At 42.6% G+C, this 15,680-nt stretch overlaps 1 protein-coding gene across 5 annotated transcripts in view; it reads left to right on the top strand.

The window, feature by feature from the left end:
• The window catches only part of Tp53bp1 (tumor protein p53 binding protein 1), an 87,000-nt gene that overhangs the window by 25,280 nt on the left and 46,040 nt on the right, over positions 1-15,680 (top strand). For 4 of the 5 annotated variants that reach the window (XM_041678968.1, XM_041678967.1, XM_041678969.1 and 1 more), the window contains exons 6-11: positions 3,450-3,574; positions 5,418-5,576; positions 8,096-8,222; positions 9,811-9,974; positions 13,330-13,456; positions 14,121-14,215. In XM_041678968.1, coding sequence (XP_041534902.1) covers positions 3,450-3,574; positions 5,418-5,576; positions 8,096-8,222; positions 9,811-9,974; positions 13,330-13,456; positions 14,121-14,215 — 797 coding nt within the window. The remainder of the gene's footprint in view (positions 1-3,449; positions 3,575-5,417; positions 5,577-8,095; positions 8,223-9,810; positions 9,975-13,329; positions 13,457-14,120; positions 14,216-15,680) is intronic. The other variant, XM_041678966.1, reaches the window with a different exon arrangement.

Raw genomic sequence — 15,680 nt, 5'->3', positions numbered from 1 at the left:
GTTTGAATTTTCATTTTCTTAATGGCAAATGTGGTTGAACCTCTTATGTGCTTGTTTGTCATCTGCCCTCCTCTTCAGGGAAATATCTGTTTATGTCTCTTGCCCATTTTTAAATTGAATTATTTTATTTTTTTACTTGCTTGCTTTTTTTTTTTCTTTCTTTCCTGTCCCAGGAATTGAATTTGGGGCCTGTGCATGCGAATCACGTTCTCTACTGCTGAGCTGTGTCCTAGCCCTAGTGTGTCTTGAGGGTGCTTTGTAAATTCTGGTGTGGTCCTTTGTAGTGACGTGGTTTGGTCTGTAAATATTTTTGCTGTGTAGCTTGTCTTGCCATCTCTCCATAAGACTTTTCACAGAGCAAGTTTAAAATTTTTATGACATTTGTTAAGTATTTTTCAATAGGATAAAATGCCCGGTTTATTTTTAAAAGCCCAGCATAAGCTGGGCGGTGGTGGCACGCACCTTTGATCCTGGTACTTGGGAAGCAGAGGCAGGCAGATCTCCGTGTTTGAGGCCAGCCTGGTCTACAGAGTGAGTTCCAGGACAGCCAGGGCTACACAGAGAAATCCTCTCTCGAAAAACAAAATCCAGAAAAGTTGAGGGTAGAAGTAGATGGGGAGCCCGGCGAGATTCTGAGATTGGAAAGTAGGGTTTGAAGATGGAGCCCATGTAAAGCACTGGCAGGGAGGAGGAAGTCGCCATGGAGAAGCTGGAGGAGAAGCAGTTTAGCTGGAGACGGCTTGAGACTGAGCTACCCATTAGGAGTGGAGATGGTGAACAGGCAGTTCTTGTGCTGGCTGGAGAGCTATACTGTAGAGTCGTATAGATGGTGCAGTATTCAAACCTGGGAGCCAGGGGCGGTGCACACCCGTTCAGAGTTAGCCTGAGAACCACATATTGTGTTCTAGGCTAGCCTGGGCTATGCAGGTTGAGACTTTCTTTTTTTTTTTTTTTTTTTTTTTTTGGTTTTTCGAGACAGGGTTTCTCTGTGGTTTTGGAGCCTGTCCTGGAACTAGCTCTTGTAGACCAGGTTGGTCTCGAACTCACAGAGATCCGCCTGCCTCTGCCTCCCGAGTGCTGGGATTAAAGGCGTGCGCCACCACCGCCCGGCTAGGTTGAGACTTTCTTAAAAAATTTCAAACTGAGTCTGACTAAGAGGCCGAATATAGCTGAGAAGAGGTCCAAGGGCTAATTGAGCGCTCCTCCACTTCGCTCTCAGTGGTGGACATAAGGAGGAACTGTTGACAGGCAGAAGGCCAGGGCAGTGGTTGTCGATGGTCTCTCTCTAAGTTTTTCAAAAATGTTCTGTTCTATTTGTGTGTGCGCGCACATGCACATGTGTATGCTGTGACATGTATTTGGAGGTCAGTGCAGCTTGTAGAAGTTGATTTTCTCCTCACCATGTGAATCCCATGGGTTGAATTCAGGTTGTTACTTTCACTGTGTGATTTCAGAGAATGAATCCAAGCAATCAGATTTGGTGGCAAGCACCGTTACCCCAACAGCCATCTTATTGGCCCAGAGTTTTCCATTTTTTAAAAAAAAATTTTAAAAGATTTATTTATTTATTTATTATGTATACAACATTCTGCCTGCATGTATGCCCACACGCCAGAAGAGGGCGCCAGATCTCATTACAGATAGTTGTGAGCCACCATGTGGTTGCTGGGAATTGAACTCAGGACCTTTGGAAGAGCAAGCAATGCTCTTAACCCCTGAGCCATCTCTCCAGCCCCCTCCATTTTTCTTTATTGAAAATTTATTTTTATTTTTAATTAAGTGCATGTATCTGTGTGGGTTTGTGCAGGTGGATTTGGGGCTAGTATAGGTCAGCAGAGAGCATTGGGTCCCCTGGAGCTGGAATGGCAGTCAGTTGTGAGCTGCCTGAGATGGGTGTTGGGAACTGAACTTAGGTCCTCAGTAAGAGCAGTGTCTGCCGTTAATCACGGAGCCACCTCCCTAGCCCAGGTTCTTATTTTATTTTTTTAAATATTTATTTATTATATATACAGTGTTCTGTCTGTATGTATGCTTGCTGGCCAGAAGAGGGCATTAGATCTCATTACAGATGGTTGTGAGCCACCATATGGTTGCTGGGAATTGATCTCAGGACCTCTGGAAGAGTAGTCAGTGCTCTTAACCTCTGAACCATCTCTCCAGAACGAGAGAGATTAGTACATTTTGGTTCATCCTGTGGATGTGTGTATTTTGTGAGGGACTGGCACACTCATAGTTGCCATTTAAGCATTTCAGCACTGTCCCCAAAATGTAAGGATAGCATTGTAGGTGATCACAGTACTGTTACACACCTACAAAATAAATAATTCCAAGGGCTGCAGAGGCGGCTCAGCAGGTAAGAACACTTGTTAGTCTTGCAAAGGACCCAGGTTTGGTTCCAGCACCCACATGGCTCACAGACATGCATAACTCCAGTTCCAGGGGATATGACAACCTTCTTCCAATGTCTGCAGGTACCATTCATACACATGGTACCGTACGTACATGTAGGGAAAACACTTGTATATTTTATATATACATAAAATATAAGCATACACACAAATAATTCCATACTAATAATATAATTTAGATTTGTATTTTTCCAGTTGTGTCAAAGAAGTTTTTTATGCTTTACTTATTTTTTGCATTTAAGTTTCAATGCAGATTCAAATTTTTTGTTGTTGTTGTTTTGTTTTGTTTTTGTTTTTCAAGACAGAATTTCTCTGTAGCTTTGGAGCCTGTCTTGGAACTCACTCTGTAGACCAGGCTGGCCTCGAACTCACAGAAATCTGCCTCTCTCTGCCTCCTGAGTGCTGGGATTAAATGTGTGCGCCGCCACCGCCCGGTAATTTTTTTTTTATTTCAAACTTTTTTTTAAGGGGTAGGCAAGATCTCTTATGTTGTCCTGGCTTTACTGGACCATGCTATGTAGACCATGCTGGCTTTGAACTCACAGAGATCCGCCTGCCTCTGCTTCTCAGTGCTGGCTGAAGCTGTGCCCAGAATGTCAGGCCGCACCCTTCTCCAGCCCTAATTTCTTCTGAGGTTAATAGACTTCTTAACCTTAATTTTATTTGAGATTCTTTGGTGTGGTATGAGGCTTCTTACCAAAGTACTTGTGAATTTTAATTTAGAGTGTCCCTGACCACCCAGCACACATTTTTTTTGTTGCCTGTTGTTAATTCTTTTCAATGAAAGATTTTTCAATCTCTGATCATAAGAAAAAAATTAAATATATTTTTGCCTTTCTTCTCTTAGTTGTGTTACTTAACTTGGCATAGTGTTTTGAGTCATAACCTTTTAGGTAGTTTCTACAGGCACTGAAGCCAGAGTCTGTTTACTCTTCTAATCTGGATAAAAGATAATTGGGATGTGAGGATCGTAGCAAACTCCAGTGCTCTTTGCACAGAGCCTCTCTGGACGTATCACCTGATCGCGTTCTTCCCCTGCAGTGTTCTGGGAGTGACGGTAGAAGCTGCTTCTCTTCCGGAGGAGAAGGAGGAGGAGTTGGAAGAGGAGAAGGAAGAGGTGGGAGCAAGCGCTCCTGATGCTGCTGCGTGCTCCCTTGGTGCTGAAGGTAGCCTGTGCCCTTTCAGAATAGTAGATTCTTCTCATGTCCCTTTACTGTGAACACACAGGTAGCTAAATTTCTCTTTACCGTGTAATAGATTTCTCATGATTAAGCTAAGAATCACTAAGGAATTTGCCTAGTAATTTAAGATGTCTCACTTAATTTGATGACTGAATTTTCTCTGTTAAACAGCCTTCCAAAGCCATGATAGAATACCCCCGAAAAGAAACAGTTTTGGAAATGTCACTCATTACTTTTGTGGCAGGACAGAATATCATAGTTGGGCGGACACGGAGAGAAACTGTTTTACCTCACAGTATTTGGGAGACAAGGGAGAGAGAAGGGGAGCCAGGGCTGCCCAAGCCCTAATAACCTAATTTCCTCCCACTAGGCCTCCTCTTCAAGGTACCTGGTGTGGTGTGATCTTAGCAGTTAGGAATTGAGAAGAAGCCAGGCGGTGGTGACGCAGGCCTTTAATCCTAGCACTCGGGAGGCAGAGGCAGGCGGATCTCTGTGAGTTCGAGACCAGCCTGGTCTACAAGAGCTAGTTCCAGGATAGGCTCCAATACCACAAAGAAACCCTGTCTCAAAAAAAACCAAAAAAACAAATAAACAAAAAAAACAACAAAAAAAAAGGAATTGAGAAGAATTGCCTTGCCTTTGAAGCCAGCCTGGCCTACACAGAATGAGACCCTGCTTCAAAATCAAGAAAAAAAAAAGGTTCCACCACTTTATAACGGCACCACATACAGTGACTAGCCCTTAATTCATGCCCCTTGGAAAAAATAAAGACCCCAAACACAGCAGTAAACTGGCGTGGTAACGCTCTCCTAGAATTCTAGGCTCTGGAAGCCTGAGGCAGAAGGATTAGAAGTTCAAGGCCAGGTGTGACTTTGTAGCGTGATCTCTCAAAACAAAAAAACAAACAAATGAATATTCCTCATTGATGGGCTCCCTTTCTGCATTTTGTTTCTTTCTCATTTTGCATTTATTTTTCAAGTGCCTCTGGGTGGGGTTTTGGTGTGTTTACAGATTATTGACATAGTCTATCATTTTAAATGCTTATAAGGCTTTATGGTACCCATGTTTTTGCTTTATTATATACCCCCTTTAAAAACTGCATTTTATTTATTATTTAATGATGTGGGGGGGGGCATGCAATGCACACTCTATGGCTCCACTTGTGGAGGTCAGAACAACTTGTAGGTTCTCTCCTTCCACCACGTAGATGCCAGGGAATCAAACTCAGGTTGTTATGCCAGGCTTGAGCAGGTTGTCATTCCTGCTGGGCCGTTTAGCTGGTCCCTTCCCCTTATTTTAAACTTGCTTATTAATTATTTTTAAAGTACAGTCTTACATAGTCCAGGATAGCCTTAAGTCTACTGTTTGGCTAAGGATGGCCCTGAACTTCTGGTTTCCCCTGCTTGTGCTTTCTCAGTGCTGCTATTAGAAGTGTGTGCTAATAATTTGATTCCTGACTTTTTCCCCCTTCTTTTCTTGGGGCGCTTGGGATTGAGCCCATGCCCAGCCCCTTAATTTGTATTGTTTTGTGAAAATTATGTGTGACAAGTCTTTGGTGTGAGACATTTAAGGTCTTCCTCAGTAAAGGGTACTTGGCAGCAGTGTCTGATGGCCTGAGTTCTGTCTTTGGAACCCACACTGTGGAAGGAGAGACTTGGCTCCTGCATGTTTTCTCCTGACCTCCACACTTCAGCTGTGATGTGTCTGTCGTGCACAGAACATTTAAATGCAAAAAAATATTTTAAACACTGTCCTCCCTAGAAGACAGCAGCTTGCGTGTTGATAATGTTGTGGGGTGGTTTCTAACTTCTTGGAGTTTTGTTCCTAGATTCTGCTTCATCACAGTTGGGCTTTGGGGCTTTGGAACTGTCCCAGAGCCAGGATGTTGAAGAACATACAGTGCCCTATGATGTCAACCAAGAACATATGCAATTGGTTACCACTAACTTGGGCTCTACCGAGCTGTCTGATGTGGATGCAAATACTGGTACGAAATGTGTTTTCTCACATGTGGCGTTGATTATCCCTCTAGAACAAGTTTCTTTGTTTTTTTTCCTTAAGATGTTTTTTTCTTTTTTTTTTTTTTGGTTTGTGTGAGTCTCGCCATGTGACTCTGACTGGTCTGCATCTTGCTGTGTAGGCCAGGGTAGTCCTGAACTCAGATTCACCAGCTTCCTCTTTTCCAGCTTTCCTAAACTTTTGAGTTTAGGAAAAATAGAAGTAATTTTAGTTTTTTTTTATTTTATGTGTGTGAGTGTTTGGCTTTCAGGTATGTATGTGTATAGCATGTTTGCTTGGTGCCCACAGAGGTCAGAAGAGGGCATCAGATTCCCTGGAACTGTAGTAGAGATGGTTGTGAACCACTGTGTGGGTTCTCCAAATGACACTTGGGTATTCTGTGAGAGCAATAAGTGCTTTTAATTGCTGAGTTATGTCTCCAGTATCACCCCCCCAACATGGTGGTTTGTTGGGTTTTTTTTGTTTGTTTGTTTTTGTTTTTGTCTTTTTCAAGACAGGGTTTTTCTTTATAGCCCTGCCTGTTCTGGAACTCACTTTTTAGACCAGACTGGCCTCACACTCCAGAGAATCACCTGCCCCTGCCTCCTGAGTACTGGGATTAAAGGCATGTGCCACCATGCCTGGCTTCTCAATAAGCTATCCAAATTCATAGATCATAAGTTTGCAGAGTAAGTAGTAATTTTTTTTTGTTTTTTTGAGACAGGCTTTGGAGCCTGTCCTGAACTGCTCTTGTAGACCAGGCTGGCCTCGAACTCACAGAGATCCACCTGTCTCTGCCTCCTGAGTGCTGGGATTAAAAGCATGAGCCACCACCGCCCAGCTATAATCAGTAATTCTTGTCAAGTGATGGCTTGCAGACTGACATTTTCTCTAAGTAGGCCATTAGTTACTTTCTTTTTTGGGATAATACCTATATATTTTAAAAATTAAATTTATGTGTATGTGTATGGTGTCTGTGAGGCCACAAGAGGGTGTCAGATCTCCTGGAGCTGGACATACAGGTGGTTGTAAGCTACTCAACATGGGTGCTGGGGATTGAACTCTGATCCTCTGAAAAAGCAGCAAGTACTCTTAAACACTGAACCATTTTTTCAGGTGTGTGTGTGTGTGTGTGTGTGTGTGTGTGTGTGTCTGTATCTGTATCTTTGTATATGTATGTACATTTACATATTTAAGTTACATTTTTATTCTTTGAGAATTCCATACAATATTCTTTGATTATATTTACCCAGCTCCTCCCAGGTCCTGCCCTATCCACCCAACTTCATGTTTTCTCCTTTCTTCCCTCTCTTTGAACAAAACCAAAAACCTGTGCAGTCTACCTTTGTGTTATCTGGCTCTTCTTGGCCTGCCCTGGAGTTTGGTTTATATACTAGGGGTCATGCCATTAAGGAAGCTGACTTTTGCTCTCCTATTAGCAACCAGATGCCTATAACTCCCTAGGGGTGGAACTTCATGATTACCTTTCTTCTTCCATGCTAAGATTTTGTCTGGTTTGAGTTTGTACAGATCTTGTGTATGTATGTTCTTGCAGCCCCTGTGAGCTCATATATGTTTTCAGTGTTGTGTTTGTAAAACACGGTTTCCTTGAAGTCATCTACCATCTCTGGCTCTTAGAACTTTTTTTTACCTCCTCTTCTATATAGATCCCTGAGCCTTGAGGGGAGAAGTGTGATATAGACATCCCGTTTAGGACTTAGAATTCCAAAGCTTCTTATTCTCTGCACATTGACCAATTGTGGATTACTCTGTTAATGGCCATATTCTAGTAGAAGAGGCTTCTTTGATGAGGACAGAGTGATGCACTGATGTCATTAGGAGTCATTTTATTGCTTGGTCACATAGCAGAGTGACAGAAATAGATTTTTACTCTATGGCCTATGACCTGTCTAGCTTCAGGTTCTTGGTTTCATTGACAGTGTCAAATATGGGTTCTAGCTCATGAATGGGCTTTGAATCCAATTTTAAAAATTAGTTGGTTACTTCCATAACATTTGTACCACTATTGCACCATTAGGCATAACTTCCTAGGCCGGTGGTTGTTGTAACTGGGTCATGGCTTGGTGAGATTGAGGATTGCTTTCTTCCTTTAGTAGCCTGCATAGCACCTTCTAGCACCATGAATACCAGCCAGCAGGTGTGAAGCTCCTAGTTGAGAACTAGCATGAATTCTCCACGTTCTATGACTCAAGTGTGTGGTATCTTCAGTGACAGGGTCTTACCCTTAGATTCCAGGGCACAACTGATAGTATTGACAGTAGACTGATGTTTGGGAGGTCTCTGGAACCATTTCTGGCATTGGGGTTTTATTTGGCAGTGGATGGTGTCTAATTGGGGTATTGTCCCTCTTTATGTAGCTCTTGGTATTTTAAAGTTAGACTCATTTCTATTAAGATTTTTACTTTTTGAGAATCATTTGGAGCTGCCTCAAATATTTTGAAAAGTTAAATATCTGCTTTGTATCTTTTTTTCTTCCTATCCATTAAGCAGTTCAGTGTGAAGACCAGTCCACTGACGGTACCTCCATGTTAGAACTCAGCAAAGACGTCCTTGTTACAGTACAGCCTGATAAAGGTATCCATGTGGTAGATGAGCAAAATCTACCACCTGCAAGGTAAGCCATGCTCTCTCTAAAGATCTCTGCGATTTTACTGTGGGGCTATAGGAATTTTACTTTAGGTATAGAAATAGTATTAGAAATTGCTGATTCCCACTTATAGTTTGTGTATTTGTCATCTTGTTTTTGTCCAAAAGAAATATTGATTATTTATAAATATGGGTTGGCTATGCAGTCTTACTGTGTGTGCTTCATCCTAATTCAGGCCTATTATAAAGGTACATTATTTCTTCTGTAACTATAATCCTTAATCTCTGGTTGACACTCTGTCTGGGTAGTCAGGGTCACTATCTATTTGTAGATCTTTTTTGCGTTTCTGGGGCTAATAGAGACTTAAATGAGTCAGTGCTGGCGCACGCCTTTAATTTCAGCACTCAGGAGGCAGAGGCAGGCAGATCTCTGAGTTTGAGGCCAGCCTGGTCTACAGAGCTAGTTCTAAGACAGTTGGGGCTATACTGTCTCAAAAAATCAAAAACCAAAAGACAAAAAAAGCAAACCAATGGAAAAATAAATAAATAAAAGACATAGATGAGTATTATATTGGAAACCTGTTAGTATTCTTGAGCTCCCAGGTTGTTTGGGTTGTTAAGTATTATCTTTCTGTTAATTTATGGCGTAGCTAGATCCAAGTGTTCCTGGCTCTTAGCTCGGTAGGAATGGGATATACACTGTGCTCAGTTTGTGGTCATTGTTATACCCAGAACTATACTGACTGGCTGGTGGCAGGGGTGAACGCTTTCAACCTGAAGGGAGAGGAGCATACAGTGTCCGTTTCTTGTTTCCTTCTATAGAAAGTTGGGCGTGGGGGCCTCAGCAAAGGTGATTGTCATGACTTCTTAGGTTTTTTTTGTTTTCTATTGAAACAGTATTTTTCTATATAGGGCCCTGAGTTTGAAAGAATTCCCCTGCCTCAACTTTCTTGGTGCTAGGATTGTAGGTGTATGTCCTACTATGCTAAAATAAGACTTTTCTTTAGAAAGCTTTTATTTTAGTTAAATTATTATTATTATTATTATTTAAACGGGTCTTACTCTGTAGTCCAGGCTTTCTTCAGACTTACTGTGTAGCTGAGGTTGGCCTTGAACTCACAATCCTTCCATTTCAGCCTTTGAAACACTTAGGATTACAGGTATGACCCACAGACCTGGCTTTTCTGTTAGTCTTGCTTTCCCATTTTTCCTTGGTAATAGTATAGAAAGTAAAAGTCTGTGGGAAAGGGCCAAGAATGTGAGTCTTCCCTGGTTGGGCAGTGTGTAAGGAATCCTGGAAACGGTCAGCAGGCAATAGATAATATATTTGTGGCGCCAGTGAAGAGAAAAGCCATATCAGTTCTGGATAAAGATGTTTGTACCAATTCTCAATCACTTGTCACTGGTGTTGGAGCAGACAAAACTGGAAAGAGGTATGGCTGGTGGAAGGGGGCGCTGGAGACAGGCTTTGAACGCCTGAGGACTCTTCTTCACTTTCAGTAGGGCGTGGAGATGAGAGCTCTTAGAAACTTTAAAATTGTTAGATTTAAACTTTTCTTTTGGAAGAGGGAACTTTGAACTAGCAGTCCTCATCCTTGGCGGTGTGGGTCTCGTAGGTCGGAAGATCTGCCTTCCAGTCCTCAAGCTCCTGTTGCAGCTGTAGAAACAAAGGAGCTGGTGCCTGCCCACGAGCTGCTAGGAGGGGAGCTGCAGGTCCAGACCTCCTCGGAGCCTGAGGTCTCATCAACTCAGGAAGACTTGTTTGAGCAGAGTAAAGCAGGTAGGCTGGCTGGTCTTCCTCCCGTCCTAAGTTTCTATTTCAGTTCTTAGGCTGCTCTTTAAGAAGTACTCTTTCGTAGGTATAATATGGAAGAAAAATATATTCCTAGCTAGTGAGGAAGACTTTCAAAGAACATTAACTAGTCAATTTTTTTATGTAAATTTCACCCTTTTAGAAACAGGTATTAAAAATAGTAGTGAACCTAGTAGACTTGGTTTTATGGATAGAGTTGCCATTTCTTCTGTCACATTTGCTGTGTTTTTCTTACTCATTTGGGTAGCAGTTTACTTATCTATTTATTATTTGCCACAAAAGACAAATTAAGATCTAGAAGAAGGGCCCCAAAGTTTAGAGTGTAGACAGGAATTTGCTTCTCACTCCTGTAGTCTTCTCTCCCATTCTATAGTCTCAGGAAGTAAGAATGCTTCAGTGAGAAGCAAGGAGGGAAGAAGGTTGTGTCCCCTTGTATTTTGTGTTGTGCTTGGTGTGTAAGACATCAGCAGGCACCCACTGAAGCCATCAGGGTGTATTTAAAGCATTTCTTTACAGTGAAGGATCGTGCAGTTGATATTAGTTTAAGCTGATAGTCTCCATCTAAGCCAAAGGGCCAGTAGAGAACTTAGTATCGTCAGTCACTATGGCTGCTCATAGACTTTAGAAATAGTACTTAGTAATTTCTGTCTCCTTTGAGGAGGCTCAGGTTCTAATCATGAAAATTGCTGCATTCATATCATCAGGTGTCATGCGCATTGTTTTGACTTCTCCCATCTGCATCATGGCATGAGCTTTCCTTCACCTTAGGTAGACCTTGGAATAAAAGGCTCGCTTGCTGTTTTATTGTAGAAGCATCACGAGAAAGAAGAGCAGCCAAGCAGAGGTATAAGGATTCTGGCTTTTCCTATCTATAATAGTTATTTTTATCATTCTGTGACCAAAAAAATCTGATAAAAAGAGCTGAAAGAAAGAAGGTTTGGGGCTGGATAGACGGCTCAGTGGTTAAGACTGCTCTTGCAGAGGGTCAGTTCCCGGCACCCACACAGCCCCTCCCCATCTGTTGTAAGCCCAGTTCCAGGGATCTGTTGCTTTCTTCTGGCCCTTATGGGTTCCTAGAGGTATACAAACATACACAGAAATTAATAGATAGATGAGTAGCTTTTTAAAAACAGGAGTTTATTTTATTTTTTTGGTCTTACAGGTTTAGAGTTCTAGTCCCCATGTCAGGGGGATTATGGCTATAGGGCACAGAGAAACTGGTCACAGTGTACATGCTCAGGAAGTAGAGCTGGGTTCCCGTGGGGTTGGCTGCATACATATATACATTCAGAGAGGGTGCTTCCTCCTCAGCTAAGCCTTTCTGGAAATACCCTCATAGACACACTCAGAGGTGTGTTTCCATGGTGATTCTAAATGCAGCCAAGTTGACAAAATTAATCATGACAGCTCCACCCTCTTTTCAGCTTGACATCAACACATCTCTTTAGATCATAACATTTTGCCCTAGCCCCTAAAATCTCATTTTCATCTCATATTGCAACTGTGTTTAGTTTTTCAAAAGTCCCCATAGTCCTTAACAACCCCAGTATTGTTTGAAAGTCTAATGCATCTGAGACCATATCTCCTAACCACAACCCTTAGAAAGCAAAAAAAAAAAAAAGGAAAGCTATAGTGTCTTAGTCCAAAAAGAGGGGTGGGGGCAAAGCAGGGCAAACACCAAACCTGTAGCTCCATGTGATTGGGTTTGTGATGTTGTCATCTGGGCTCTAACAGTCTTGGATGCTCCCTCCTTCCGCTCTGATGCCTTCAGTGTAGGTGACCTCTCTCTTTGGTTAGCTCCGCTGTAGCTTTTCTTGGCATAGCTTTTCCTCTGTTTTGGCTTCTCAAACATTCCTGGGTTCTCTATTGAAACTTAGGTTTCTCCTTCCCAGCTTCATGCATGGTCTTGGAGAGCCTTGTTGCAGGGAATCTTAACCCCTCCACACATTGCCTGGACTTAGCAGCTTTCTGAAACTTTGGTGCTAGATTCAGTGACTCTTTTGCTTCTCCGTCTTTCATGCCTACAAAAGCAGTACCATGTGGATGCTACTCCCAGTTCTGCCAGCTTCAGATGTAGCTCAGTTGCAGCAACCCTGTGTCTTTGAGGGTGCCCTTGGAAAAACATTTCCCTAGGCAGCTGTTTTGCCGCAGAAAACCCAAGTGGTGGCATTGTCAGTTCAGACTTTTCCTTTCAAATGAGTGGGTGGGGTTTTACCTGCTGTTGTCCTCATTGAAAACACGAAGAGGTTTCTCTTTAATGGCACGATTTAAATGTTACAGATACTTTCCCTGTACTCTGCCTCCAACTTTGAATCCTTGCACTTTTTCACGTCTTTGTTCCCTTATTGAATGGGGACCGTGAGCAGAGAGCTTTCCTGAGTGCAGTGCAGTTTCTTCTGTCAGGCAAATTAGCCCATTCGTTACATTTTTTTACTTTCCTAGAGTCAGGTTCTTAACATTGTAGCTCTGGCTGCCCTGGAACTAACACTGTAGACCAGGCAGGCCTTGAATTTACAGAGATCCACCTGCCTCTGCCTCTCAAGTGCTGAGAGTAAAGGCATGTGCCCACGACATCCAGCTATTCCATTACTTATGAATTCAGCCTCAAGTTCTTAGGATATTGGTACAGTGCAGCCAGATCTTTGCCAAAATATATCACTGCTGGCTTATAGTTGAGCTCTGGAATATGTCACAAGTGGTTCATAGTTGAGTTCTAGAAAATATCACTGGTGACTCCATTCCCAGTAGAGTCCTTGTTCCCCTAACTTTGAGGGCCAGGCTTCTCCTGTCTTCACCTTTTTTCTGCATCTTAGACTCTCCCCAGGAATGGCCTGCTAAGCACAGCTCCCAGGGCTCTACATCTGCAAACTCTTACACATTTCTCGTACAAACCACCTCCAAAGGCCTGGAATCCACAAGCCAGGTTCATGACAGGCTAGGCCCCAATTCTTGGTACCAGTTTTTAGGATTATTTTTCTCCTGATAATGATAGAATGTCTGATACATAATTCTCAGACATGCGCAGAAGTGTGTTTCTAACCATCACCGTCTCTAAGCTTAGATTATGGTAGAAAAGACCAGGAGCTCTGTTAACCAATTCTTTATTAAGGAAATCTGAAATTGGGTGTGGGGTGGGGTGTCTGTTGACTCCCGATTTGCGTTCTGGTGATGTCCCATTGAGTTGGGCTGCCACCCGAAAGGACTTCTGTCCCCTGAAGTGTAACAAACTGGGTATTGCTGTTTTTGTAGCACTCAGTAGGTCCCCCACTCAGTGATGTCAGTCTGAGAAGTAAACACAACTCTAACTTTTCTCCCCCACTAGCTTCTGATGGTTGTTCTACTCCTTCAAGGGAGGAAGGTGGGTGTTCTCCGGTTTCTACACCCGCCACCACCCTGCAGCTCCTGCAGCTGTCTGGTCAAAGGCCCCTTGTTCAGGACAGTCTTTCCACGTAAGTAACTCTGAAACGACCTGGAGAGCCAGGGTACCTCTCAGACCAGAATTCCTTTCAGAGCTAAAAGCTAGAATCCAGGCCTTAGGAGTTTTGGGGCAAGAACTTAGTGAACTCTTAAAGTATGTACATACGTTCTGCTGTTGGAGGCTGTATTGTGGATGGCGAAGGTTTCGCTAGGCAATGAAATCCCTTGTCATTCAGGGCAATCATTCGTGCCTCCAATTGCTAGTATTTCTGTCACTTAGCAGTAGAGAAGAGAGAGTAGGTTGTTACAGTCAGCAGTAGCTAGGGAAAAGAGGTTTGCTTTTTGTTTTTTGTGCTTGCTTTTGGTTTTAAATAAAAATGTGCACACTCTTCATATTGTGTAAAAATGAAGTAGAGATTTTTATGTCTCAGTTCTGTGAATTAGTTTCAGCTTTTGGTTGTCCTGTTTCTTAAATCATGATGTCCTTGTGTCTAGATGTCCATTTTGCTCTTACTCTTGAAAGAACTTAGTGTTTGAGAACTGTCTGAGTCTTAGGTTGCTGGTCAGGAGAAATGCTATTCTATTAAGTATATATGCTGTTAAATATGTGAGCTGGATATTTTTGTTAAAAAGTCGAAGCAAATGTCAAATGCTTGGTCGCAGTCAAATAACCTGTGATTCTCTCTTTATATAAAGGAATTCCTCAGATCTTGTTGCTCCTTCCCCTGATGCTTTCCGACCTACCCCTTTTATCGTTCCTAGCAGTCCCACAGAACAAGGAGGGAGAAAAGGTGAGCTGTTGTGATGTGTGTGTTCATCTCAGCCCAGGAGAGGGGCAGTGTCCCGCCTCCCCAGTGCACGCTGCTTTGTCCTTTGCCACACTGTTCCTGAGACTCTGTCCCTAGTTTGCTGGGACATGGCCTAGGATAAACCGCTTTTAGCTCTTTGCTTTTTAAGCATAGATTCTTCTAAGATTTTTCCACTATTTTGATTTTGACAAAAATGCTCTGGTAAGAATTTTTATGTTTTTAAAATTGAACCCAATAAGAAAGTGTGGGGAAATACTGGATTGGTTATTAATTAATTATCTGGTACCTTCCAGTAACATGCTAACCTGTTCCTAGTGAGAGAAAAACCAACAGTTGTTTCTTGGGCTTTTTAATTTTGCTTTGATTAAAATAATCAAAGGGTGGCTTGAAGGAGGTGCTGACAGTTTTGACTTGCTTTTCCTTTTGCGGACTTAGCATTCCCCACCCCCAGAGATGGTCTCATGTATCCCAGGCTCTCCTCAAATTCCTCTGTCGCTGAGCATGCCCTTGCACTTTGAATCACCTGCTTTCACCTCCTGAGTGTTGGAATTGTAGATGCGTGCTGCCATGCTGTGATTTGGGTAGCGCTGGGTATCTGATCTTGGGCTTCGAGCATGGTAGGCAAGCACTCTGTCCTCAGCCTAGATCCCCAGCCTACTTATTAGCTAAATGTCTGTTAATTCTGTTTCATCTTTTCCTCTGTTTTGTTTTGCATTTGAGATAGAGGTCTTGCTATGTGGCCCAGTCTGCCCTTCAGGTAGAGATCCTCTCCTTCCCCTCCTGAGTGCTAGACTCAACTTTGTAACACCGTACTTGGTGCTCTTTTTTATTCACACACGGATAAGGCTGTAGAGGCTCATATTATTAATTAAACACTTAGCTAATGCCAGATACTATCATTTACTCCAGATATTTCTGCCTTCCCCCAAGGATCTGCATAAAAATTCAAAGTAGCAGTTGCTTTTATCTCCATGTTCTACATGAGAACATGGAGTCACAGACTTCATAACTAGTGATGGAGTTAGGGTCTGAACTCAGGCACTTGCCTCTGAAACTTTTGTTTTTACCTGACATATGTTCTCCTGTGACGGCCTGCTCTCCGTGCTGCTGATCCCGTGAGTACTGAGAAGTACTCCATGGGTGGCTTAGCCTCTGTTCCTTCCTTCTCTGCTTGTCTGTTTTCTCAGTTGTAGGAACCCGGGCAGACCAATAGCATTCTGACTGTGTCATTGGTGAAACCCGGGCAGACCAACAGCATTCTGACTGTTTGTGTTATTGGTGAAACCCGGTCAGACCAACAGCATTCTGACTGTTTGTGTCATTGGTGGGGATGAGATTCCTTTCTACAAAACCCTACTTAGATTATTAGGTTAGTGTCTTAATTTCTTCTATCTGTAATGTGAACATATGAAAAAGGATTGTATAAAAATCTTCTCCAGATGTTTAA

This window comes from Microtus oregoni, unplaced genomic scaffold (genome assembly GCF_018167655.1).
Source record: "Microtus oregoni isolate MIOR12 unplaced genomic scaffold, Mior012 000031F_ref0000149, whole genome shotgun sequence".
Lineage (NCBI taxonomy): Eukaryota > Metazoa > Chordata > Mammalia > Rodentia > Cricetidae > Microtus > Microtus oregoni.
This window is presented reverse-complemented; position numbering and strand designations above follow the sequence as displayed.